The 27,591-nt window shown below is 40.5% G+C and overlaps 1 protein-coding gene across 1 annotated transcript in view; it reads left to right on the top strand.

The window, feature by feature from the left end:
• The window catches only part of Eya4 (EYA transcriptional coactivator and phosphatase 4), a 224,892-nt gene that overhangs the window by 139,586 nt on the left and 57,715 nt on the right, over positions 1-27,591 (top strand). Inside the window, exons 3-5 of the mRNA XM_055599376.1 lie at positions 15,094-15,218; positions 16,555-16,623; positions 26,972-27,064. Of these exons, the coding sequence (XP_055455351.1) occupies positions 15,094-15,218; positions 16,555-16,623; positions 26,972-27,064 (287 nt within the window). The remainder of the gene's footprint in view (positions 1-15,093; positions 15,219-16,554; positions 16,624-26,971; positions 27,065-27,591) is intronic.

Below are 27,591 nucleotides of genomic sequence, written 5' to 3'. Positions count from 1 at the left end.
CAAGCATCTCTTTTCATAATCACTCAGACTTCTCATGTTGAAGGCGTGTGCCAACCGATCATTCTTTCGTGGTCTCTGTTCTGTGGGCTAACAGTACCACAATTTGTCTATACGTTCACCAGTTGGTGGACATTTATATTCTTTCCAGCTATTTAACTAACTGGGCTCTGAATGTCTCTTGGAGGAAAATGTACACACCGCTACATTTCTTCTAAGGAAAACATTAAGGGTAGATTAATTCGCCTTATTACTCAGTGCGCAGAACGGTGTCTGACCAGAACTGAAATTCTTCATGCTCTTCCCTAAAGCCCCCCATTGCTTCCTGAGCCTCCCTCCCAAGAACATCTTCAGACTTCATCACTCTCCTTTCACTGAAAAATCTCTTCTTTTCTCTCCTTTGGTTAAATTTTTCCTCTCTGGCCATCAAGGCTACAGTGTGAATTATTTCTGAAATTTCTTTGTCCTTGTCAAATGAATTTCCAAGTTTTGCCCATACAGCTTCCAACATAGCTCCCAGTTCTGTGTCTCTACTTTCTTTTAGACTTTGACCTTGTCTTCTGCGATACCCCAGCAAGCTCTTTTCATACCTCTTGACTCCTGTTTGCCTATGTTCACTCTACATGTGCTCAACATGTATGTCCCAAAATGCCATTTTGATCATAGGGCTTAGTTGCACTCAGCTCTCATTTGCTACACATTTAAGTTGTTTAAAATTGGTATTCTTGGGTGTATTTAACACAGGCAGTGAAGAGTCCAAGTTGACACATGCCTCTCAACTCATCCTGAGCTGAACTCATTGATTTTGTCACTAAACAAAAGACACGCCCAAATTCTGGGATGCAGAAATAGGTAGGCTTACAGGAACCTCAATGAATTATGCTTTCCTGGACATCCTTGCCTTTGAAGATACCCATCTTTCCGTATCCTAAAAATTTCTCTGGCTAGGAACATCCCAGAACTGCTAGAGTTTGGCATATGAGTGCACCTGTGTTGACTCACCCTAAATACCCCAAATCAACCACTTCTCTTCTCTGCTACAGAGACCACTCATGTGCTGGCTCAGTGCTTTTCTGAACAGCTACTTTGATGTTGATGGCCACAGAAAGCAGATAGGCTTTTACCCTTGAATCTAGTGACAACTAAGATATCATTACGTAATAGGTACACAATAAGCTTTATGTGCCCAATAGGTTCACATAATTCAAAGGGCTCAGTCAATATGAATAAGTTATGGGTGACTTAAAGACTGAGTCATAGTCCTCTAGTCAAAATATGGCTAATGCTTTCCACTTATTTTTAATTCTGTCATCACATTAGTGAAAAACCACTTAACTTCCTGCTCGAATTGTTGCACCAGCTCCCTACATCTTATGTCAATGTTGTCTGCATTTTCAGAACAGCACTAACACAGATTTTCTAGATTAGTCTCTTACAAAGTCTTACATTCATCACATTTCTCCCCTATCATATTGCATTGCCAGGCTTTCAAAATCTGTAGCTATGCGATGTGTCAGTTAGTTCTATTTACTCTGCTGAGCGCTGGGGCTCCACGACTTATTTCTCTTATCAAACAATAGCTTTGCTTGTACCTGTTGATGGACCTCTTCCCTCCCCTCCCCCACTCTCCTAAGCCTCCCCCACTCCATGAGGTCCTTCTTTAGAGTCCACTCATGTGAGTGCCTCTCTCCCCCATCTGTCTGAGCTCTGTTTCTCATTACACCTTGCTGAAGCCATATAAACACAAGAAAGCCACATATCCTGTAGAGTATTTCACTATAGCTTCATCAATAGAATCACCAACATTTATAAGTATAAATAATGAAGTAATTCGTGGCAAAATATTTAAAGCCAGTAGCAATTGCAATGGAAGGAAACTCAGTTTTCTCCCTTCACCACACACTAAAACACATGTCTCAGAAGGCACAGAAAATTTGTTAATCTTGTTGGAAAAAAAATCCAAGAGTCTACATACTCAGGTATTTGTTAATAATTGAATAAAGGCATGAAATTGTCTACTACACAGTAGAAAAACAAACACACAATCCTTATTTCTAGAGGGAAAAAATTTTAACATATGTTATTTTTTTCAACATAGTGTCTTAAATAGAACCATGAGATCAGTAGAATACTATATTCATTTATTTTAAATGTAGTGTTTAAATTCTGAGCTTAAACCCTGTATTGTTTCTCACACTTGTAATCCCAGCATTCCCAAAGCTGAGCCAGGAGGTTGTGATGCATTCAAGACAAGCCTGGCACACAGAGTGAGACTTTGTCTCAACAAGGCTGAATTAACTACTTCACTAACTCTAAGTTTAGAAAGCTTTCTCTGCCCAACAGTGACAGTTAAACAAACATACATTTTACAGAACTTTTATTTATTAATACAGATTAAAATTAACTCAATAGCTCTAATACAAGTCTAGACAGGTAGAACATAAAAATAATGTGAGAATTTTCAAGCTCAAAAAGACATTTCCAGCTCTAGTTTGTTGTGATGATATATATTTGCCATAGCTAAGACTATGTTCTTCCTAAATCATATGCATACATATACATACACGTACACACTCATGCCCACGCACACGCACATACATATATCACAGCTGGGTGGCTGGAGAGATGGCTCAGAGACTAAGCGAAATGTCTTCTCTTCCAGAAGACCGAGTATCAATTCCCAGCCATTCACAATCGATTGTAACTCCAGATCTGGGGGACCGGACACCCTCTGTGGCCTCTAAGAGCACTAGGCATATGCATGCGGTACACAACGATGCATGCGTGAAATGAAATTTGAAAGTTAAAAGTTTTTAAAATCCACGTTACTTTTTCATTTCACTCAGCTTTGAAGTAGAAATGTAGGAATTATTGAAATTATTTGTTAAGATATTTGATCTGGAACCACAGAATGCTTCTCTCTTGAAGACTAGGTAGGAGAGAGATTTAGGGAGGGAAGTGGCATGATTATGTGTGAATTTGAGGAGAGAAAACACTATGACTATGTGGGGATGAGGTACAGAGAAGACAAGAGAATAAACAGGAAACAGTGTGCTCTGTCATGTCATTGTGACAGTACCCATTACAGGGTATACTCTCAGAGAGAAGGGTGCAGTTAAAATTCTGTGTGATAGTGTAGCCTCCTAAAATGATTTACAGGAGTAATTAGTGAGAACATCTATAGACTGTGATTAGGACAAAGTGAATGGCTGCTTTAGCATTTATTTGGGCAACATCAGTAACAGTTCAGATAAACTGAGTAAAGATTGAAGGCTGGAAAACACACACAGGTTTTTTATTTGCATATTTAATCTAATCATGCATTTGAATATGAGTGTATGTAGCGAGGGCAGGGCAGAGAGGATAATGAGTGTCACTGTAAAAGTTTGAAACTTGAAGAATCCGAAAAATCCCTGTAGGTGGCCAGTATAAAACTGGAAGTGTGAACGGTATGCATTGGTGTTCAGAAAAGAGGACTGATAAAAGATGGATTAGAATCGATTAGAGAACAAACAACAAGAACAATAAAAGCCAGCTTATGAGGGCGTAAACGCATGTATAATTTCCCCCAAAGAGTGCTTGTCTTGAAGGAGAGGAATTCGATGTCTTAGTCTGCAAGCTAAGGACATAAAAAGGTCAAGATGTCCATAAAGAAGACTGGGAATTGATGGCCAAACTTGACGTCAAGAAACCAAGGAAGAACAGTTGTATCACTTATAATGTTTTCAAATGCAAGTAATGGAGAAACTGACACACCTTGTGTTGAACAATGGGTGATTGTTACATACTGCTCACATGTCCAGAATTTCAGAGGTGAAGTGGCCTCTAAGAGCTGACCCAGGAGCACAGTGATGTCATCAAGGAAACACTCTCCTTTATCTCCATCCACCCCACCCTCCACAGTTCCTACCAGCCTTGCCTCTTACTCCTCTCATGAGAGAATGATGACTGGAAATACAAGTTGGGGCCGTGTGCTCCTCATTCCCATGTAACCAACACATAGCTCGATATGTGCAGAAGAATGAAGATGAGCCCAGCATGTCTCCAGTGCACCCCTTGGTTCCATTGGCACAGCCTAAGATACCTGACGATGGTTTCTGAAGCAACCACTGACTTAGAAGAATTAGGCTTCCGTTTTCTAGAACTGATATTGGATTAATTTCACAGATCTTTGGTAGTGAGAGATGAATGCCTGTACAAACTCAAGTAAAAGAAAACTCAGGTAAAAGAAAATGGGAATTGAATGAGGCCGTAACAACTCAGTGAAGCTCACTACCTAAGGATTAGGTAAAACTGGGAGGGAGCAGCCTGAGGAGTCATTGACATCACAAGTGACAAAGTGTAGTTGGAGAATGAATGAAGGGAACAGGGCAAAACCAAATGAAAACTCATGTTAGATCAGTAATTAGGAAGTAGCTAGCCTGGAGTCACGTTATGGATTCGTTTGCAGTATTTTGTTGGGTTGTGATAAATACACTACCAATGAGTAGTTGCATAAAATCTCAAGTTCCAAGTTCCCCAATGATTGGTGGGGAGAAAGGGCAGAGGTCTAGTTTCTATCTCGTGTGTGGGTGTGGGTGTGGGTGTGGGTATGTTCATGTGTACATGCACAGGAATGCAGATGCCTATAGAGGACAGATGAAGGAGTCAGATCCTTAAGGGCAGTTACAGGCCACTGTGAACCACCCAGTGTGGGTCCTGGGAATAGAACTCAGGTCCTCTACGAGAACACCAAGTACTCTTAACCACCGAGTTATCTCTTATCACTTATCTCTCCAAGACCTACAGAAAACGTTTAATATTGGGGCTGGAGAATTGGCTCAGCAGTTAGGAACACTTGCTGCTATTCTTGCAGAGAACCCAGACAAGGACCTCAGCACAGACAGGCAGCTTACGACCTCCTGTAACTCCAGATCCAGGAGAGACAACTTCCTCTTCTCTCCTCCTTGCATACCACCTACAGTAGAGGTGCATAGACATACATGCAGGGCAAACACTCAGACACGAAAAATAAAAATAAATTGTTTTAAAAACCTAGTAATATGGAGCAGTACGATAAGATGAAATAACTAGGTTTAGCTAAGTGGGTTTGAGGATATTTTTGAAAATTTTGTTTGTTCATCCAGCAAATGTTAATTTAGCACCAGCCCAATTCAAGCTTTAGGAGAAACAGAAATGAACAAAATCTCCCTGATCTCATGGAGTGTACATTCCAGAGGGGGTGGGGGTAGAGGGAGGGAGGGAGGAAAGGGGGATAGGGAGAGAACACAGATTTAAAAAAATATATAAAATGTTAGGCTGATCGCTGCCATAAAGAAGAATGAGGCAATGTAAGGAGATGGTTGGCAGCTCTAATATAATAGACCGCTGTTTTAAATAAAGATGGCATAGAAAGGAATCTCTGGACAAAGGAGATCTGTGCATAACAGAGGGTAACTGGGGAGCGGGTGTTTCAGAGAAAAGAAAACAGTGTATATGGTTTAGTCCAGGGAGGCATTGGGTAGGTCTGGAGAAGGGCAAGTGTTTTGGGGTGGGAGGAGCCCTCGGAATTCTGGGAGGAGGGGAATCACTTGGAGGACAAAGAAATAGGGCATCAGGTTTTACATCAGGAGTAAGAACAAGGAATCTGGAATGACTGTAAGCGAGATGGAAGGGCTTGATGGTGAAGAAGACCTGTCTTAGTTGAATCAGTAAGTGCCACAATTACCATAGGAAAACAGGCTCTCCTAAAGTAAGTGTGACCCTGGAAGAAAAAGTTAAAACATTGCAGTCTGTTCCCATGTAGAGTAAGCTAAAGCTAGCTGAGCACAGAAACGAGACAAGAAAGACGGAAAGTTTGGAAGAAATGCTATACAATAAGAAAGTAGATGGTTCCAACTTACAATGGTTTAACTGGATGTGATTTCTTGGCTTTCTAACAATGTAAAAGCTTGCCAACAGCGCAACCATGGTTTCTTTTTCAGCAGGTTAATCAGTAAATTACAGTAGATGTACAACAGTTGAGGTAAGTTTTGTGTGACCTGATCTTGAGTACATATATAGGCTCTGGAAGTATTCTTAGCGTATTTAAGGTAGGCTAATGAAAGCTAGGATGTTGTTCATTAATTATATGCATTCAATTCATTTCTTGACTTAAACTGTTTTAAAATGTGCAATGAATGTATTAGGACATCAACCCATTATAAATCAAAGAGGGTTTATAATAACACCTCCAAGTCAGTTTTAATAAGTTGATAATTTTGCTTTGTAATCAGCACCACTCTTTGTGTAGAAATATTCTTGCTCACATTGCCTGAACGACCCCTCAGTCTTTTGGTTAGCTTGTTCCGATTCATACTTGATGGAAGACAGCTGCATTCTCCCCTCTTGTCATTGACAAGTTGTCGCAAGTTGTTGAGGTTTGTGTCCTTCAAATGCATGGCAAGTCTTTACTGTCAAGGCTCACATGATGGCCATCTTGCTGTCAAGGTTTCAGAAGCTGTTAGATGATGTAGGTGTAAAACGCCTTGTGTTCCCCGCAGATGCCCATACTTTGGACACATCTGAATGTCTACACTATTAAAATGCTTTTGTGATACAGAGATGTGTGAGACCATGATCCAAGGTCTCTCCTCCTACAATTTACATGCCTATTTCAGGTTTTAGAAGCTGCCATTTGTATTCTCCACGGAGAAGTTACAAAGAAATCTGGTTTGGGGAAAGAACTAAAAATTGAAAACAGGGAGGTAGGAGATCAGAAAGCTTAAGGTTGTCCTCCACCACATTGTAAGTTCAAGGCTCAGCTCCGACAAGATTGCAAATAAATCTAACAAAATGGTCTTTCCGTTTGTTTATTATTATTTTTGCCAGGACCTTCATCGTGAGGGTACATCAAAGCACTTTATTCCAAGTCCAGTGTTTGCAAACTGCCAATCATTTATTTCCTAAGGGATCTTAACAAATGGAAGCATTGACTTCTCCGCAGGCAAAGGTGCCTCCCACCTGCAGAGAGACAGCTCTGTAACGGAATCCAGGCACATGCATTATCTTCCCTTCTGCCTGCCCCTGTGACCACACAGCAAATTAAAAGGTCTCCCAGGCTCAGCCCGCCTCCCAGCTGCCAGCCCCTCGTAGACACGGGGGAGCCAGCAGGGACCAGGTGGAGGAGTGTTGAGTTGCATGCAACATGCATTGCAAGGAGATTGGCCGTAACTTCCCGATTGAATATTTATACCAGCCCCATTTCTCTTCTTGCTCTTTGGCACTGAGGTTGTTGCTGAACTACTGCTGATTTCAAGGGCGCTGCATTGTGTTGGATCTGCTCTGTGAACTATTACGCCAGATGAGAAATGGGCCACAGGGTCCTATTGCTGAGATGGCTTGGTGGCTTCCCCCCCACCCCCCGTGGAGACTATCCTGTTACAGTGTCCTAAGGAAGGGGCAATGGGGGTGGGGACGTTCGCTGACATCATCTGGCACTGCTGTTCTGTGAATTGCAAACTCCATCGCTGCCCTTAGCAGAGTGGAACATACGTACAATTACAGTGAAGACGACACAACACTCTGGGTGGATGTTGCTGAAAGTTTATTTCCATCGCTGACTCAGAGGTCTGATTTTTTGATTTTTTTGTTGTTGTTGTTAAGGTCAGACACTTATCACAGGGACCTCTCATCATATTTCACATTCTGATACCTCGTGGCAGGTGCTAACTTCCTAGCGCTCAAAGTGAATGGGTTGAGTAACCTCACAAAGACACAAAATGTCTTGGAAGGGAGTGGAGAATGCCTGTCTCAGGGAGAGGCTCTGTGTTATTTAGTAAGCCTTGGAAACCCGAGAAGTTGCTTGGAAAACCACCAACACACACAGACACTAACTTTTGCAAGGTAGTGATCATGAACTCAAACTCATGTTCCACATTCCTGTATAGCACTGACGAAGCACCTTCCTGGCGTGTCTTTTACCGTCAGTTGAGAAAAACTCAATGTGGCTTCTTTTTTACACAAAATTTTAGGGTTTGAGATTTTACATGCAAGCACTGTATTTACACCATTCAACCCCTTAAATCCTTCCCCAACTCTTGCTGTGTCCCCCTCTCTCTGTGAAATTGAAGACCTCTTAATTATTGTTGTTATGTATCTGTGTGTGCAGTTTTTTTTTTTTTTGTGTGTGTGTGTGTGTTTATGGTGTATGTGTAACCTACTGAGTTCACACAGGATTGCCAGTATATGCGTGTTTTTAGAATGGACCACTTGGGTTTGGGTAGCCTAACAGGAAGCTTGTTCCTGGAGAAAACTGGTTCTCTCTCAGCTACCATTAATTTCCTGCAGCTCCTTATCTAGGAGTCGGCCTTGTGAATGTTTCCTCTCGCCTACATTGTCATTATTGTTTCTGCACATGACACATTGTCCACCACTGGATTGCTTGTGAATTGTTGACTCCGAAGTAAAGTTCTTGAATTATTAAGTGTAAATCAATAGAAGGCAATGATCATGAGACTCTAGGCTAAGTCCCCCAAAGCCTTCCAAAGAGGCTCACTCGTCTTTCGTGATGCCAGTGCCAGAAAGGGAGAATGAAGGCAAGCATCCTAATACAGAATTTAACTGTGTGTGTGTGTTCATGCTTTCGTGCATGTGTGTGTGTGTGTGTGTGTGTGTGTGTGTGTGTGAGTGAGTGTGCCTGTGAGTATGTGGGGAAGGGTGCATGTGTGAACGTGTGTATGCGTGTGTTTGTGTGTGTGCGTGTGTGAGAGAGCGAGGCCTCTTTAGGAGACAAAGCCACAACTTGTGTTACATCAGCGCATTGTCTCAGAGGAGTGAAATCCGGTGGTGAGCTGCTGCTGCCTTCAATGCCTGTCCTGAAGTTGGAATGCTCCCCGCTTTTATGTTGGGGGACACTGGTGACACAGTAAGCAAGATTATGGAAATGCGGCACTAAAGAGGAGAACACTGAAGTGCAGACTTGCGATTTAGCAGGACAGGACGTAACAGTAGGTTCAGTCCCAAACTGTGGCTTTTGGAGGAAGGCTCTCCATTTAGGGGCCAATGTTAAATGCATGGGGCGTTGTGGGGTAAACACAGCCTCTGCCTGCACACAGGTGTGGGGACTTCTGTGGCCCAGTTACAGCCACAGTTAAGACTGTCAGGTAGGAGGACTACTCAGGCAGACTCCTGAGGTACAGAGGGAGAAACACCAAAACTTTGCCACTAGTGGAGGGGATTGTAACTATACATTTGGATAGACTATATATCCACAGATGGCTAAGAACCCTGATACCAGGCAAAGCTTGTAATGGCTGAGAATGCTGAAAGAAAGGGAGGTGCGCAACTGGACAAGGGAACATCATTTGATTATGATTTCTTGATATTAAAAGGCCTGACTTAGGGAGGAAGATTTAGTCTGAGTGTGTCAAAAGGGCTGTTTTCTTCTACGTTCCAAGAAAAATATGGATATGAAACTCTTTCATATTGACTATTATCTGGAAATGAAATGGGTTTCTTACTGAGTGAGTGATTTTCTTTAGTATGTTTTCAGACAGAGCAGGTGTGTGCTGTCAACACTGAAGAAGTAATTTTACTAAGCAAAAACACTTATTAAATACACAGTCCCCTAAACTAAGTGTGCCATATGAGGATTTATTTATCTCCAGTGGATATTTTATCCTCACATTAAATTATATTTGTCTACTTATTAACTTCGGTTTTGAGCCTAAGATGCCACGATTGGTAAATAACAGAAGTGAGGTTTAACAATGCTCAGGTTAGAGTCGACAGTACCTGATCTTAACCCTACACTTAGCCTAGAGCAAAACATGGTGTTTTCTGTTGAAACCATGGTTTGTCCCACCAGAAACAGAAGCCGAATTATCTTAAGAGGTAACTCTCTTCATTCTGTGCATTATATTGATGGCTTTGTTCTTGTTGGTGCAACACTGGAAATGTTTCTCCTATATAAGATTTGCAACTCCTGGCAGAGCGTCCCTGAACAGAAAGAGTTGATATATTTCTCAGTGTAATTGATGACATTGAATGTTTTGATTGTGGCCTTATGGCTTTACCCCACTATTTGCTAGAGGAAAATAATTTCCTGCTTCATTAACCATGGTTTGTAACTGATCTTATAGAAATTTGACTCCTCCATTGAAATAATGCTGGAAGGATCTGGGGGGAGTTCTGCCCTTTTCTTTGTTTCCCAATGAAGGCACTCTTTTGAAAATCCAAAATGTAGACATGTTGTCCTGAGTTTAAAGCATTTGCTCACAGTTCTTGAGGGTGGAGTTGGAGGACTCATGTTTTATCTGAATAATAATTGTTGGAGTCAAAGGGGAGAAAGAGACAGAGACAAAGAGAGAAAGAGACAGGGAGAGAGAGGAGAGAGTTCCAGGCTTCAAATGGAGAGTTGTGAGTCCTGAAAAATGAGGACAGTAAAAGTACCCAGAGAGGAGTATCTTCTTGCTTTTATTTGCTTTGGCTCCAGGGACTGGGATCACTCTGACAAATGAGTCCCACACTGTGAGTGTTCCTGTTGGCCTTTTGTAAGGCAAACACAGGACAGTTGTCAAGGGGCTGGAGAATATTCACATAGCCCATCTCTCTGGTCCCTCTCACTAAAGATCAAGAGATCTTCCTCCTGTGCTTCCTTCTTAGCACAGCTCACTTAGCTCTGGCCATGTTTGGGGAGCTGAGTTGGTGAAGGCCTCCTCCTGGGACTGCTTGTCCACAAGACACAGGTACCAAGAGGCAGAGAGGTGTCACAACTGCAAACAGAGACCTGTCTCAGGGCCACAGCCATGGCAAGAACATCTAGACCTATCCAGAAATGTGCCGAAGTAAGGTGGCCTGATGCTGGTGCTTATGTCCCCATAGTCCTGTGCTTGTCTCAGAAAATGAGAGCTGGTTTGCAGTGTGGTGTGCTCTACTCTTTCCCCCGCTGTCAGCTTTATTCTTCTGTTTTCATATGCTATTTTTTTGTATCTATGTATATGATTTCTCTTCCTCTCCCTTCATCCCTCCATCCTTTCCCCACCCCATTTCTTTCTCTCTAACACACATGCATACACATTTGGGGGAAATTTCAAGGTTTTTTAGTGTGTGTGTGTGTGTGTGTGTGTGTGTGTGTATGTGTAAATACATACATCTACACACACATGTATATTTATACACACGAAAATTCAGCACACGTTTGTGTCATAGAACTAACCCTATCTTTGTATTCGTAGCCTAAAAGTTCCTTGTGTTCCTAGAACTGTGCTTAGAACAGGGAGATGCCCAAGCAGAGTTCACTAAACTACATGGAATCTGACTACAAGTGGTTCAGGTCACCTGGTCTAATTATTCGTTTTTGTTGCTATGTTATTTTCCAGGCTTTATCATGACTAGATACTCTGTGTCATCATAACAGTTGTGGATGTGACAGAACTCCCAACAGAAACAGTCCACTCTTCTGGTGCCTTGCGCTATAGTCAGATGACAAGAAACGTTTATGGTGCTTCTGCATTTCAGCCAAGGAAAATAGGTGGTTATGTTGCGTAGTAAGCGACGTTATGAGCAAAAGCAAACACCAAACCCATATCTTCATACACAACCATCCAGTGTCAGCCTGCAGGTTTTCTTGGCAGACAACTGAGAATTTGGGATCCAGAACCTTGCCCCTGTAATGTCCATCTCATACAAATACGGAGAAACCTGGTGTAACAGCATTGTTGGGAGTCTAGGGCCCTTGCATTTTTTGGGTCCTGAACAGCTGATGGAGGGACTCTATAAATAAACAGGGCCATGACTCATTACTAGGATCTGCAAAGAGTGAATCACAGTGTCTGAGTTGGAATAGATTCTGCAGCACGCAAACTTACGGTTTGCCCTTTCTTTGGTTTGAAAAGGACACCAGCTATTCAAATCAAATTCCATCTGTGCTGCAAACAACAACAAAAACACTCTAGAAAAGAATCAAGAAATGACTTCCCGCGTCTTGAAATTCTCTCATTTCTTCTTTTTAGTGACCCTGTCAGGCTAACCTTAAGCTCACTTGTTTAAACTGTCCAGACAGAGCTTTGCATTTAAAGGCCTTATGACATAAGACTCATGAGAAGGGAGTACAGTAGACATTGTAGGAGGACAGGAAGGCCACCTTTAAATGTAATGAGCAGTATTCCGCCGGGCAAAATAGATGCTTGTATTGACGTTCGTAATTTTTCAAAAACTATTCTATTACTATCGAACTTTCAAAGTATCTGAGGTTTGATGGTTAAATGTATTACAAAGCAGACACAAGAGACAACAGGAAGACACTTCTGTGTGCACAGTAGTCGTGACATATTTCTGTTTGCTCAAGACTCCTTTAATTGGAGGAGGCTTCAACCCACTAAAACACACATGTAAACATCCAGACAGCTGCATTTTCATTTCCTGTGGACTGGACTGCAGCACACCAGGACTGCATTCACGTCAGAGGCTGATTTTTGTAGTTGTTTTGCAGAAGAACATGTTTTGTTTCTCCTCTGTGCCCTTCTGCAGTGTATGCTCCGTTCTCTCATCCCTGACTGATTTTCTGGCTTACACATCTTGCACACAATCCAAATTGGCTGGGAGTCCCCACACTACTTTAGTCTTCAGTAATGCCTCTGACTAGAAGCCTCCCTTGAGGCCCTTTATTTGAACCAGTCAAAATCCAGCTAACAGTTTCAGAGACATTGTTCCTAACTCTTTAAGCTTAAGTTACTGTCTGTCCCATCAGTGGGCTGCTGATATTCTAAACCTTAAATTCCAAGGCACAGACTCTGCCTTCTCATGCACAGAAGACTTTGCTTTGGTGGGAACCAGCTAAGGCATTTAGTAGAATGTGAGTTGGTGATTTTGGGGCTATCACTGGGAGGATCCCCCACCGAAGGACTCACTGAGTCCTGATTGATGACTGTGACTTTTTGCTGTGAAAGGGCACAAGTGCAAACTAGCAGGTGACAAAAGGCGCTGTGGACACAGCATCTGTTTGCCTGATAGAGAAGTGACCTTCTATTCCTCCCAATATGTCTCATTCAAGCCACCTTTAATTCCTTGAGTCACTGGCTATGAAACACAAGCGTCTGGACGATGTACACCTCTGTTTACATTTTTATCTCTAATTAATTTCTACTTGTTTTCTGTTAGTAGAGGTGTAGAGAAGGGGACAACATATTCAAGTAATATCACCCTTCATGGAGGCCCAGTCAAGTCTTGTCTATGGATTCTAGAGCCTAGGTCTTACACATGCCTACTTCTAGCTAATGTGCTTTCTGTCCACTAGGTTTCCCTGATTCATCACGATATTTACAGCTTGTATACAAAAGCTCAATGAATTCAAAAGCACAGTGTTTGTCTTCTTTTGTTAATTTACCCCATGCTCAAGCCCTTTCTGCTGTGTGGAAGTTATGGCAAGGTATCTGACTGTGGTTCACAAACTTCTTGGGCTAAACCATAGCTATCCCATGAGCTGCTCAACTCCCAACTCCCTTGACAATACACCACCCTCATAGTGTCTCAATTATATACTGACTGAGGATGAAGACACCGTTTTTCCATTTCTCTGTGTAGTCTTGGCTGTCCTGGACTTGCTTATAGACCAGGCTGGCCGCGAGCTCACAGAGATCCACCTGCCTCTGCCTGTCAGAGTGCTAGGGTTACAGGCTTGTGCCACTGTGCCCTGCTCCACTTTTTGTTTTTGTTTATTGATGAGAAAGTCCTTGTATATTTATATTTGGGTTGTTCACGAGGTAGATCTCAACACTTTCTACAAAAAAAAAGTCAAATTTGAGACAGAGATGAACTAAAGAGGAGCAGCCTTAAACGTCTACACATCATTTTACTTTCTGTCTTTATTCCTTGGCATTATTTTATTATCCCTTGCCTGTTTAATGCTGCCAGAAAACACTGTGCCCAAATGGACAGCACATCTCAGCCTTTGCTCTGAAAGAATCCACTATTTCCTCATCGAATGTGTTGGAGCTGTAGGGGGTTTCAGGAATGTTTTTTTATAGATAAGGGAAAACTTCTTGGTCTAGGTTACGAAGAAATGTATGTCATGATGGATGGTGAATATTATTCAGTAAATCTTTGTAACTGCGGACATAGTATTTGTTAATAGTTTGCATTACATTGCTCGCCACATGTTAAGGCTACCTTGCATTTCCAGGATAAACCACACTAGTCCCAAAACAGCTTTATTTCCTCTCTGGTTTCCTTTTGATAGTAGCCTAACTTCTTGTCTGTGTTTGTAAGAGGCACGGATCTATGCTCTTCTTGAAGCTGCCTTTGTCTTCTGTTGAGCTCTGAGTCAGAAAAACGCCATCATCGGGAAAACTAGGATTGCCACCTACACTCAGCCAACCTAATTTGCACACTATCACTTTTCCTCAAATGTTTGCTAGCGTTCAGTAGTGGACTATCTCCAAAGCTTTCTTTTGGTTGAATTTTGAAAACATACTTTATTTTTGTGATGTGTGTCTGCTTGGCATGTGTGTATGTTCACCTGTGGGTATGCTCATGTGTGTGTATGAGAAAGCACATGTATGTGAAAGCCATAGGATGGCTCTCGGTACTTTTTGCAATGACTACCAGTCTCATTTTCTAAGGTTTGTTCCTGAACCTTGAGCACACTCATTTCTCTGGCTCGCACATTCAGTGAGTGCTTACCTGCATTCTTCAGCTTTGGGATGACAGATAAGACCCACCATGCCTGGTTTTTGGGTGAGGCTGGGGATTTGAACACAGCTCCTCACAATTACAGAGCAGGCATTTCCATGTCTACATCTTTTAAAAGCCTCCTCCCTGGAATTCTCTTCAATTGCTAATTGGTTTGGGGGATACATTTTTCCTGAGTCCAGTTCCACCTCTTCTAAGAAATTCGCCAGCTTTATCTGTCTTTGTGTTCGTTGACAGTGATGACCAGGGTCTGCCCTTTCCTTTGTGTCATTCCATGGGACATGCATGTAGGGCCGCAGGGCAGAACAAATCATGCATTCTCACTGTGGAATCTAGTCCTGGCTGCAGTGTACTGTAACTGACCATACCTGAACACGCACAGATTTGAAGGAAAAAGAAATATTAGCTGATTTTTCAGTTTGATCTCTGTTGTTCCAATCCAAACAGGTCTATGGAAATGCAAGACCTAGCAAGTCCTCATGCCTTGGTTGGAGGCAGTGATACACCCGGAAGCTCTAAGCTGGATAAGTCCAGTCTCAGCAACACTTCCGTCACAACAAATGGGACAGGAGGTGAGTGTCATCCCACAGGTGTGCAGCATGAACTCGAAGCTTCGGGTTTGCTTCAGGTTTACACGTCAGGGGTTGTTAACCAACAGCTATCCTGCTAGAGATGCCATGATCAGAACTATAGACAAGGAAATCCGGCTAATACCTTATTAGTGTTCTACGTACCTTGAAAGCTCACTCCCTTATCTATAGCTGTGAGTATTCACAGAGAATATATAGTCCTGAGAAATATAACAGTTACCTTTTTCCTTGTAAATATTCCACAGAATTTAAAAACTCTGGATAAAAGATATCGTCACATACATATGTGTGTAAATCTGAAAATTCTATATTTGTTTTAATTTACATTTTAAGCCAAAGTATTACCCCAACACTTTTCATTAAAATGGTATTTGTTGCAATTGATTTAAAAGGCAATAAAATATTTATATCTGCTGCATTTAAAAAAAATAGAATAATACTATGGCACCTAGCATTGATGTGAAGGAGAACTGTATTTTCCAGATAATTTTCTCATTTTATTAAATCATAATTACACCACAAATTATGATAACACTAAGTCATTACTTCAAATATTCTCCATTATTATTATTTTAAGAAATGTAGTCAGGTTGTCAAAGCATAGGATCTAACTGTGTAAAATATGTATATTTAGAGACACACAGCTTATGCACGCACACAAGCAATATGTAAGCTGTATTTTAAATTATTCACCATCATGTTGATTGCAGATTCAGATTCAGCCTAGGAACCAAAGTCAAATTCATGCAAAAATCTGTTTTACTTAGCAAACTGCTCATATTGCTGGATAACAACATTTGCCACATCATATTTTCTTTTAAATTTTAAATACGTATCTGTGAGATTGATACACCCCTTCCCAATTAATCTGAAGTCCACAGTTTTCTTCGTCACGGTGTGTGCATTGCAACCTATGCTGCGTTTAATAGTGTGTTACACCAAACTCCTTGTAGATTAACCCTTCCCTTGTTTATTTGCCTCTAAACACGCATCTATAATTCCAGCTAATTAATGGATATTGGGCTGCAAGGTTTTAGGGACATTTAGTCAGAACTACTGGAGCAATAACATTGACCTTGAATTCAAAGCTGAGTACAGACAATCAGATTGAAAAGTTCGAGCACTCTGAAAGCAGAACTGGCTTGTATGCCTCATACATTTATTTCGGAGCACTAAGGCAGGCCTGATACACTAAAACGCAGAAGGCTCAGTACAGTTAGAGTCCTGGTAAAAAGCAAACCGGTGCCAGCATTGAAGATTACTCAGGTCCACTCAGCACACCTCCAGACAATGAACTCTATACTGTTCCTGTTCTTAGGGGACAACATGACTGTTTTAAATACAGCAGACTGGCTGCTGAGTTGCAACACCCCCTCTTCCGCAACAAGTATGGGAGCCACTGGTACACGGCATGCGTTTGGGTGTGTGCATTTGACCTCTGGTTTGCTGTCTGCTGCTGCCTCTACGTTCGCCCCTCTTTCCTATGTTCTATACCTACAAGCAAAAAATGAAAAGTAAACAAGCCTGATAGCTGTTCATGGTTGGCAGTTGGCTTTGATTATCTTATCATTTATTACTCTAATCTTATATGCTTAGATCAGTGGGATTTTTTCTTATATATTTTTCATAATTCTGCACCAATGGGGATTATATTGACTTATAGCTAATTATCAGATTCTTACATGGTTCTTTTAGCCCAACATAGTCAGGTCAACCAGAGCAGCCTAAGCCAATAAGCATGTACAGAAACCTAAATAATCACCCCCTAAAGTCCCATAGTTTAAATTCTTAATACTGAAGCAAGGGTTTTTCTATTTTATATTTTTTGATACATGTTCCAAAGAATTTAAAATAGAATTAGCATTCAATATCCTACAGCTTTAAAAGTTACTGGTAATGATCGCTGAGCTTATAAAATCATTAGCCCGAGTCAGTGAAATATGCTTGTAATTCCAGCTGCTTGGAAGGCTGAAGCACAAAACTCATAAGTTTAATCTAGCCCACATTGTAAAAGCCAATCCTAAATAACTGAATAAATAAATAAATAAATAAATAAATAAATAAATAAATAAATAAATAAGATTATAAATTAAGTCTCTTAAGATGGTTTAATCCATTGATATTGACTGAGTTCATGCATACATGTAGACATTCTTCTAGAATAAATGCTAATATGCAATCAATAGTTAAAACAAAGCAGCCATACTCCTGAGCAACTCCCACTTAGAGTTTATATGGAAATATAGGTCACATCTAGGAAGGAGAATAGATACCGTTTGGGTGGACATTGATCTATTTCAGATTAAATTAAAATATGTGACAAAAGCGGCATACTATTGTGTTCGTTATTTATATTTTCATAGTTTGAGTTGCAAATATTTTCCATTTTCATGCTTGAAATATACTTTTCATGCTTAAAAATTGTTGCCAGAAAGTAGTTATTCTTGATTCTTTTTGGTAAAGAGCCAGAGAATAAAAACTCTTCCATGATGGTCAGGCAGTCATTTGGTATGTTCCAACAACTCATCTCCACTGTTTATAAGCAAAAGTATCTCTAGGCTGTATGTAAATTAAGGCACCTGGCCCAGTTCCAACAAAACTGTATTTCTAGACCCTGAAATTTAAATTTCACATGCTTTTCTTCTGTCACAAATATTTTGTGTAAAAAAATTCCGATTTTGCTGGTTTTTTTTAAAGCAATTACATTGTAAAATTCACTTACCATCACTGATATTTGTTCTAAATTGGTTACAATATAATTATGTGTGATGCAGTGTTACAGAGGAATGAACATTTCATTCCGCCCATGTCATCTCACACAGAAGCATCTTTCTCCTGGCTCCTAATGCTGTGCTCAGGTGGCATCTGTAAGGGCAAAGATATGCACAGCAGAAGCACCGTGAATCTGGACCATAGCACTCAGCCACACTGACTGGCTATGTCGCCTTGAACAAGGCCCTCCTCCTTCCCAAGTTTTAGTTCCTTTAAGTTAAAGGAAGATTGCAGCCTTCCTTGCAGGTATCTTTGTTATCAAATAGATAGGTTGGCAATAAAAATCACTATAGTTTTCTTTGAATAGATAATTCCATAATAATTAGACAATAGTTTTTTGAAGGAAGCTGAAAGCATACATTGTATGAAAAATAACACTTGTCATGCCACAAATTCTCCGGATTTATCGATGTGTCAAAGAAGCCAACTGGGCCAAAGAAGCCAACCTTATAGTATCAATATATTAGAAATACTTTGATACCATTGTTAAGTGGTAATAGAAATAAATAATGATGTAATCGGGTTGGCATGCTGATAGGAAATTTTTAATGGAACTTAACAATTTCTCAGCAGTTCTTCAAGACAGAAATTAAATGCCTTCTGTTTGATCTCTCTTATTGAGGATAAAATACTTTTTAAAGACTTATTTTCATTACTATTTTTAGTTCTGTGGGGGGCACACTTGTGTGTGCTTGTGTGTATATGTGTGTTTGTATGTGTGTGCGTGCATGCACACAGCCCAGAAGCAGGATTGACAGGTAGTTGCGGGCCCCTGGATATGGTGCTGGGAACTGAACTCAGGTCCTCTGCACTTCTCATTGGTGAACCACCTCGCTGTCCCTACATGCTTTACTTTAATGTTTGTTTTAGTATTAGAATTAGATCATTTGATAAATTTATTATAACAAAGCAAAAGGGAAAACTAACGGATTTTCCTAGTTTTTTTCACAACACTAAAACAAATTTTAATAACAAGCTTTTATGTAAGTCGAGTCATTGCCTTAAGACTCTGCCACCTCTTATCACTTAAGTGTGTTGTAATATTTTTAAACTGAATTAAGAAGTGATATCACTTTAATCCCAGTATATCACTATATTTGAAGATGTAGGCTAAGACTTATATTTTCACCTCAAATTTTTATCATTTGTAAAATGTAAAATGTAGGAGGCTAGGTATGGTACCGCATGCCTGTAATCCTAACACTAAAGTGGGGGGGAGAAAAGGAGGGAGGGAGGGAAGAACCAAGGGAGGGAGGGAGGACAGGGGACTTCACAAGTAAATCAGTGATGATATGGACCTGTGATTATTTCGGGTCTACTTATTGAAACAGCCAAGAACAATACCTAAATAGATGAGCTTCACTGTGTTCAAATAAACTTGACTTAAAAAAAAAACACACAATATAGATTTCACGTTATAAAATATTCTCCATAGCTTTAAAATCATTCCGAGCCCATAAAACATACAGGCCTTGAGGAAGATATGGCATAACGACTAATACAAGTCTATGGGTACATTGTTTATATTTTTATTAATTACAGTTTATTCACTTTGTATCTCCCCCTGTACCTCCCCTCCCAATCCCATCTTCCCACTTCCCCACCCCTGTCCCTCTCCCAGTCCACTGATAGGGGAAATCCTCCTCCCCTTCCTACTCTATCAGGTCTCATCAGGAGTAGCTGCATTGTCTTCTTCTGTGGCCTGGTAAGGGGGAAGTAATCAAAGAGCAGGCCAATCAGTTCATGTCAGAGACAGTCCATGTCTCCATTACTATGGAGGCCACTTGGACACTGAACTGTCATAGGCTACCTCCATGCAGGGGTTCCGGGCCATCTCCATGAGTGGTCCTTGGCTGGAGTATGAGGTTTAGAAAAGACCCCTGTGCCCAGACTTTTTGGACCTGTTGCTGTCCTTGTGGAACTCCTGTCCTCTCCAGGTCTTACTATCTTCCACATTTTGTAAGATTCCCTGCACTCTGCCTGAGGTTTGGCTATGAGTCTCAGCATCTGCCTCAATACCCTGCAGGGGAGAGCCTTTCAGAGGCCTTCTGTGGTAGGATCCTGTCCTGTTTCCTGTTTTCTCCCTCCTCCGATGTCTATCCTCTTTGCCTTTCTGAATGGGGATTGAGCATCTTAGCCAGAGTCGTCTTTCCTGATAAGCTTCCTAAGGTGTACAGATTTTGGTATGTTTAGCCTATATTATATGTCTAATATCCACTTATGAGTGAGTATATACCCTGTGCATCTTTCTCCTTCTGGGATACCTCACTCAGGATGATCTTTTCCAGTTCCCACTGTTTACCGGAAAATTTCATGATTTCCTTGCTTTTTATCGCTGAGCAATATTCCATTGTGTAGATGTGCCACAATTTCTGCATCTATTCCTCAACTGAGGGGCATCTGGGCTGTTTCCAGCTTCTGGTTAGTACAAATAAAGTTGCTGCAAACATGGTTGAGAGATGTCCTTGTTGTATACTTGAGCGTCTTTTGGATATATGCCTAGAAGTGGTACAGCTGGATCTTGAGGAAGCACTATTCCTAATTGTCTGAGATAGTGCCAGATTGATTTCCAAAGTGGTTGTATAAGTTTACATTCCCACCAGCAGTGGAGGAGGGTTCTCCTTTCTCCACATCCTCTCCGGTATGTGTTGTCACTTGAGTTATTCATCTTAGCCATTCTGGCGGGTGTAAAGTGAAATCTCAGGGTCGTTTTGATTTGCATCTCCCTGATGACTAAGGACATTGAACATTTCTTTAAGTGTTTCTCTGCCATTTGACATTCCTCTATCAAGAATTCTCTGTTTAGCTCTGTACCCCATTTTTTAAATGGATTACTTGATTTGTTGCTGTTTAACTTCTTGAGTTCTTTATATGTACTGGATATTACCCCTCTGTTAGATATAGGGTTAGTGAAGATCCTTTCCCAATCTGTACGCAGTCATTGTGTTTTGACAACAGTGTCCTTTGCTTTACAGAAGCTTTTCAGTTTCATGAGGTCCCATTTGTTGATTGTTGCTCTTAGAGCCTGTGCTGCTGCTGTTCTGTTTAGGAAGTTGTCTCCTGAGCCAATGAGTTCAAGGCTCTTCCCCACTTTTTCTTATAACAGGTTTAGTGTGTCTGGTTTTATATTGAGATCTTTGATCCACTTGGACTTTAGTTTTGTGCAGGTTGATAAGTATGGATCTATTTGCATTTTTCTACATGTAGACATCCATTTAGACCAGCACCATTTGTTGAAGATGCTATCTTTTTTCCATTGAATGGTTTTGGCATCTTTGTCAAAAATCAGGTGTTCATAAGTGTGTGGGTTTAATTCCAGGTCTTCTATCCAATTCCATTGATCCACTATTCTGTTTCTATGCCAGTACCATGCAGTTTTTATTACTGTTGCTCTATAATACAGCTTGAGATTAGGGATGGTGATACCTCCAGAAGATCTTTTATTGTAGAGGATTGTTTTAGCAATTCTGGGTTTCTTGTTATTCCATAGGAAGTTGAGAATTTTTCTTTCAAGGTATGTAAAGAGTTGAGTTAGTAATTTGATGGGAATTGCCTTGAATCTGTAGATTGCTTTGGTAAGATGGCCATTTTTACTATGTTAATCCTGCCAAGCCATGAGCCTAGGAGATCTTTCCATCTTCTGTTATCTTCTTCTAATTCATTCTTCAGAGACTTGAAATTTTTTTTCATACAAGTCTTTGACTTGGTTAGGGTCACTCCAAGGTACTTTAGGTCATTTGTGGCTATTGTGAAGGGTGTTGTTTCCCTAATTTCTTTCTCAGCCCTTTTGTCTTTTGTATACAGGAGTGCTACTGATTTTTTGACTTAATTTTGTATCCAGCAACTTTGCTGAATGTGTTTATCAGCTGTAGGAGTTCCTTGGTAGAATTTTTGGTGTCACTCAGGTATAGTATCATGTCACCTGCAAATAGTGATACTTTGACTTCTTCCTTTCCAATTTGTATCCCTTCGATCTCCTTCAACTGTCTTATTGCTCTAACAAGGACTTCCAGAACTATGTTGAAGAGATATGGAAAGAGTGGGCAGCCTTGCCTTGTCCTTGATTTCAGTGGGATTGCTTTAAGGTTTTCTCTATTTAGTTTGATGTTGGCTATAGGCTTGCTGTATATTGCCTTTACTATGTTTAGGTATGTGTCTTGTATCCCCGATCTCTCCAATACTTTAAAAATGAATGGATGTTGGATTTTTGTCAAATGCTTTTTCAGCACCTAAGGAAATTATCATGTGGGTTTTTTATTTCAGTTTGTTAATATGGTGGATTACATTGATGGATTTCTATATATTGAACCACCCCTGCATACCTGGGATGAAGCCTACTTGGTCATAATGGATGCTATCTTTGAAATGGTGTCAGGGGCCTTGATTCAGTCATACATATACCAAATACAGAAATACATAGATCTGTCAGAAATTCTTAGGGCAATGTCAAAAAAAAGTAATTTTTATTTTCTTATTTAATTGAATCATATCAAGACCCAATTATATTCTACTCCCAGTACTAGAACACAAGAACCCAGTACACTAATCAATATGACACTGACCACTCACACACAGAAACACTGCACAAAGAGAAGCAGATAATGAAAGACAATGAAAGTCCTGACGTGACTGCACTGAATGAGCAGCTGCAGTGTAGAGATGATTTAATTCCTCATGGAACTTCATGAAATTTGCAGGCAAATGGTAGTAACTAGAAAAGATCATCCTGAGTGAGTATCCCGAAAGCAGAAAGACACACATGGTATATACTCACTTATAAGTGGATATTAGACATGTAATATAGGATAATCACACTAAAATTTGCACACCGAAAGAAGCTCAGCAAGAAGGAGGATCCTGGGTAAGATGATCAATCCTCATTCAGAAAGGCAAATGGGATAGACATCGGAAGAAGGTGAAAACAAGGAACAAGACGAGAGCCTACCACAGTGAGCCTCTGAAAGACTCTACCCAGCAGGTTATTTAAGCAGATTCAATACTCATAGCCCAACTTTGGGCAGAGTACTGGAAATCTTAGGAAAGAAGGGGGGAGATAGAAAGACCTGGAAGGGTCGAAGCTCCACAAGGAGAACAACAGAATTTAGGCCTAGGGGTCTATTCTGAGACTGATACTCCAACCAAGGTCCATTCATGGAAATAACCTAGAACCCCTGCACAGAGGTAGCCCATGGCAGCACAGTCTCCAAATGGGCTTCCTAGTAAGGGAAACAGGTGCTGTCTCTGACATGAACTCAGTGGCTGGCTCTTTGATCACCTCCCCCTGAGGGAGCAGCCTTACCAGGCCACAGAGGAAGACTATGAAAGACAGTCCTGATGAGACCTGATAGGCTAGGGTCAGATGAAAGGGGAGGAGTACCTCCACTATCAGTGGACTGGGGAAGGGGCATGGAAGGAGAGGAAGGAAGGAGGGAGGGTGGCATTGGGAGGGGGAGGGTGGGGCTACAGATGAGATACAAAGTGAATAAATTGTAATAATTAAAAAAATTATGTTAAAATTTTTTTAAGTCTGAAAGAAAAGATTTGGGGAACCTGAAAGAGGCATTGTCACCAGTTGTATTTTATAAATTTGAAATAGATGTCAAGAAATCACCAAGAACTTTTAACATTTAGCTGACTAACTCACATATAGTAAATTTGTTTCTGGATGTCATTGATTTGGGAAAAGAGTCCCCTACTCCCAAACTCTACTCTTGTTGCATTCTACAAGTAATTCTTTTTATATTCTTCTCATAGCACCATGAACATAATGTTTAAAAAATTAGTTTTGTACTTGAGCTGTACATGTTATATCTCATTAAAAATGCAGAAACAAAAGCAAGACAAAGACTGAATGTAAACCAAATACATTTGGAAGCCCAGTGGACATGACTTCCATTATCAATGATTATTTATGGTTTTGGTGTAATATATATTTTCTGCTTACTTAACATATGTTATAGTATGAAAACTGTTCTAATATCTTTCTAATGTCTTCATGACAACTTTAATGATATAAAAAGTATTGGTTTACGTTTATGACTTTCTGCCATTGAGAGTAATTAGATTAGTTATTATTATTGAATAGCCTTCAACTGATAATAATAAAACAGCTTAGCACCTACCTTAGCACCTCAAGCAGTTTGATAAAAACAATATATTGTAAAATTAATTTATCTGCTGGGATAAATTTACATGTAGCCCTGCTTAGTTCTCCAAATTAGATAGATTCCACAATATACACCCCTTTCTATTTTATGCTGCTATTACCTGAAAAGAAAAGGTAATCTGACATTAATGTACATGTTTTTTTCCAAATATCAGTATTGGTTTTTGTTGACTTGTCACTTTAAAATCTGCTCATTTTAGAACACTGAGCCCTGCTTGGTATTTCTGTATTTCTTCACATTCCCCAGCGTACGGCTTTTCTCAGAAAAATAAACCACTTTCGTCCAGCACACAGACTTTTTAAATTAGTAAAAGATGTTACCAGTATTATGAATGGGACCAAACCTCTCTTTCTTGTCTTCTTTCTCCTTTTGACTGCCTGAAGCTTTCAAATTCAGGAAATTATAATCAAAACCAATGCTGAGTAATGCTTAAATCGCCTCTCAAGGTCGGTATCCATGGTAACAAAACTAATCACCATCAACATGTCTGGCTTCTAGACCAGTGTTGTCAAACTCAGCTCCCTTTCTGCCCCTCCAATCTCACAATGGAGACACCCTAGTCGAGAGATAATAAATTCCCATTACAATACTGTTTACAGATACAGACATGTCTAAACGGGAACTTAGTCATATTAGAATTGGAAGCTCTCAGGTGTCTCTTGTCTTCACGTTGCAGAAGTCTCTGGGCTGCGCTTTTTGTCATAGGTGTCAGAATTAATGTGGACCTTGAATCGTGCAGACTCACACCCATCCAGAGCATTCCCTGCGTTATCTTTACGCAGATAGAAGGGAATCCCAGCTGGCCCATGATGCTTGAAGGAGGGACAGTTCTCCTGCTTGTGTCAAACTCGAGCTCTTAGTAGCAATGTGATCAGGGCGAGTTATTCTGTGTTTTGTGCTTCAGTCTGCCATTTGAAAAGTGAAAATGGTCATAGTGTTCACCCACAGCTATTGGAATAAGTTAGCTCACCATTAATACGATTGGTCCCTACTCCTCTGGAGTGCCTGGAACCTGTTAGGCACATATTGAGTAAGTGCTATTACATCCACTCTCAACCATGCTACTTTTCACTGTGTTCTAAAACAGTAGTGCTTGAGGAAAACATACATAGCACAGCCGAGTAGCCTACCCCAATATTTTACAGCTTTCCTTATAGTGAAGTATTTTGAATTACTCTAAGAGGAAATCACATTTTTGTTATACTCTGAGCGACTGTCTGCCTGTGACAACTTCACACAGGCTGTTGTGCTGCACAGACCATAAATGCTGAGTGCAAAGATCCATTGGGATTCCAATCAAGATTTGATGAACGCACGAGTTCTAAAACACAGTCAAGTCTGAATGCATAATAAATAATCCTGTAAGAGTCAGTAGCTTTTGTGGTGCTAAGTGTAGATCAGGTAACACTGTGAATAAAAATGGCTGAATGCAGTAACTACAGATTAATTATTTATTGTCATGCGGATAACTAGACTAAGCCAGTTATTGTTACTATTAAAAAGAGGCTAGCCTTAAATTTCCCCTCTCCAAAAATTAGTAATTCTTGTGTGTGTGTGTGTGTGTGTGTGTGTGCCACTTCCTGCATTCAACCTTTAAAGTTCTCCAAATCTTCTAACAATTCATGTTACAATTCAAGTGTGCCTACTAAACCTAGACCTCAGTGAGGGTTTGGCTGAGTTTACTGCAGAAACTCTGCATGCTTCCCCTTAGGCAGAGGCTTCTCTAACCGGGTCACATTCCTCAGTTGCTCGGTTGGTGGGTGCTGGATGAGCCCACTTGTCTTTTCTAGCATACTGACTCACTGGTTGGCTAGAATTCAACTCCCTTCTCCAGTGCCCTGTTTGCTTCTAAGTTTACTTACCTGTACCAGCCCACTTACAACCAGGATACAGGGGCGGTGTTAAAGTAGAAGTAACTCCGTTCATTCCCTGCCTGCTATGATTTCATCAACAAAGGGAAAATATGGTGTGACCAAATGGGTAGAGGCGTCATCACTACCCTCCCTGTTGCATGTGATAATGATGACGTGTGTGTTCCAGCCTTCTTCAGTGCCACGGGAGGATTTTGCCAAAATGACACATGGCAAGCGTTTTATGAAGAAACGTGCAATGTTGTAGACATCATTTCTCACAAGTGCTTATCTCAATGTTGTCAAGATGTTATCCTGATAAATAGAAAATACCCAAAACTTTAAGAATCCTTGTTTCAGTGTTTTATTTGTTTGTTTTATCAGAATATTTATTGAGTGCCTTGTGCTTTTTAACCTATAGTGAGAATAGGATCAGGGTTTCCTGAATTTCTGTTTCCCTCCTTGGACTCTAATGCAAATTTCTCTAAATATTTTCTTGGGGAGAATAAAACCTAAGATTGTAAATATCTTTGTTGTGACTTGAATTAATTGTGACCAGGACCCTGATGATTTCTTTCTGTCTGTTAACTGTGTGAAAGTGTGCTTATAAGAGGTTTTTTTTTTGTGTGTTTTTTTAATGCAAATCTAAGTGCTGCTGTTTTACTTTTGAAGGCCCACTGCCTTTAAAAGCCAGACTCTCAGACCTAGCCCAGTGGAGGATTTTAGAATAAATCCTTTACGAATGCATGCCCAGCTGGAAGCCAAATTAACAAAACTTTCCTCATTCACTTCTTAAGTTTTCTCTTGCATGCCCATGATAGCTAGTTAAAAAAGAAATATATAGATAGATAGATCATATACGTATGATCTATGTATATCACCGGCAGCCAGGGACTTTGCTACGACTTTAGAAGTAAAACTCACATGTACTTATTCTTCTACGTAGCGTCTCTTCTTGCAGTCAAAACTGAGCCCTTGAACAGCAGTGAGACCACAACCACGACTGGAGATGGAGCGCTTGACACTTTTACTGGGTCAGGTAAAGCCTTTAGCTCGTGTCTCTGTGTCCACGCTGGGGTCCTTCCACTTCCTCTTGCTTGAGAACGGCACAGGCTCAAAGCTGTAAGAGTTTTCACCATTATGAAGTCAGCCAGAAACCCACTTTTATGAAGAACTAATTGTCTTAAAATTACGTGTTCTTAGAAACGGTGTTCGGAATCCTTTTGCCGACTCTTCAGCCTGCACTGTAGCAACCCCATGACTTTCTCATTAGCAGAGCCAACTTTCTTCATTATTTTATATACTGCTTGATCAATCTAATAATTAGGTTCATAATAGCTAACTTTGTTCCTTCAACTTGCCCATTTAAATTACATTAAAAACTGCCTTCTGTCCTCCCTTCTAGATGTAAAACTATCCATTTGATTCCTTCTAAATAACCTTGTTTCCTCTCTGGGTTTAAGAAAGTCCTCCTGTGTAGGCAGCTGAATGACAAGTATTAAAGGTTAATGGGTTTCTGGAGAACACATGCTGGTTACATTAGAACCCAGCCTGGGAGAGTAGTCC

The sequence above is a fragment of the Psammomys obesus genome, unplaced genomic scaffold (assembly GCF_907164565.1).
Source record: "Psammomys obesus unplaced genomic scaffold, mPsaObe1.curated_primary_1811, whole genome shotgun sequence".
Classification (NCBI taxonomy): Eukaryota; Metazoa; Chordata; class Mammalia; order Rodentia; family Muridae; genus Psammomys; species Psammomys obesus.
This window is presented reverse-complemented; position numbering and strand designations above follow the sequence as displayed.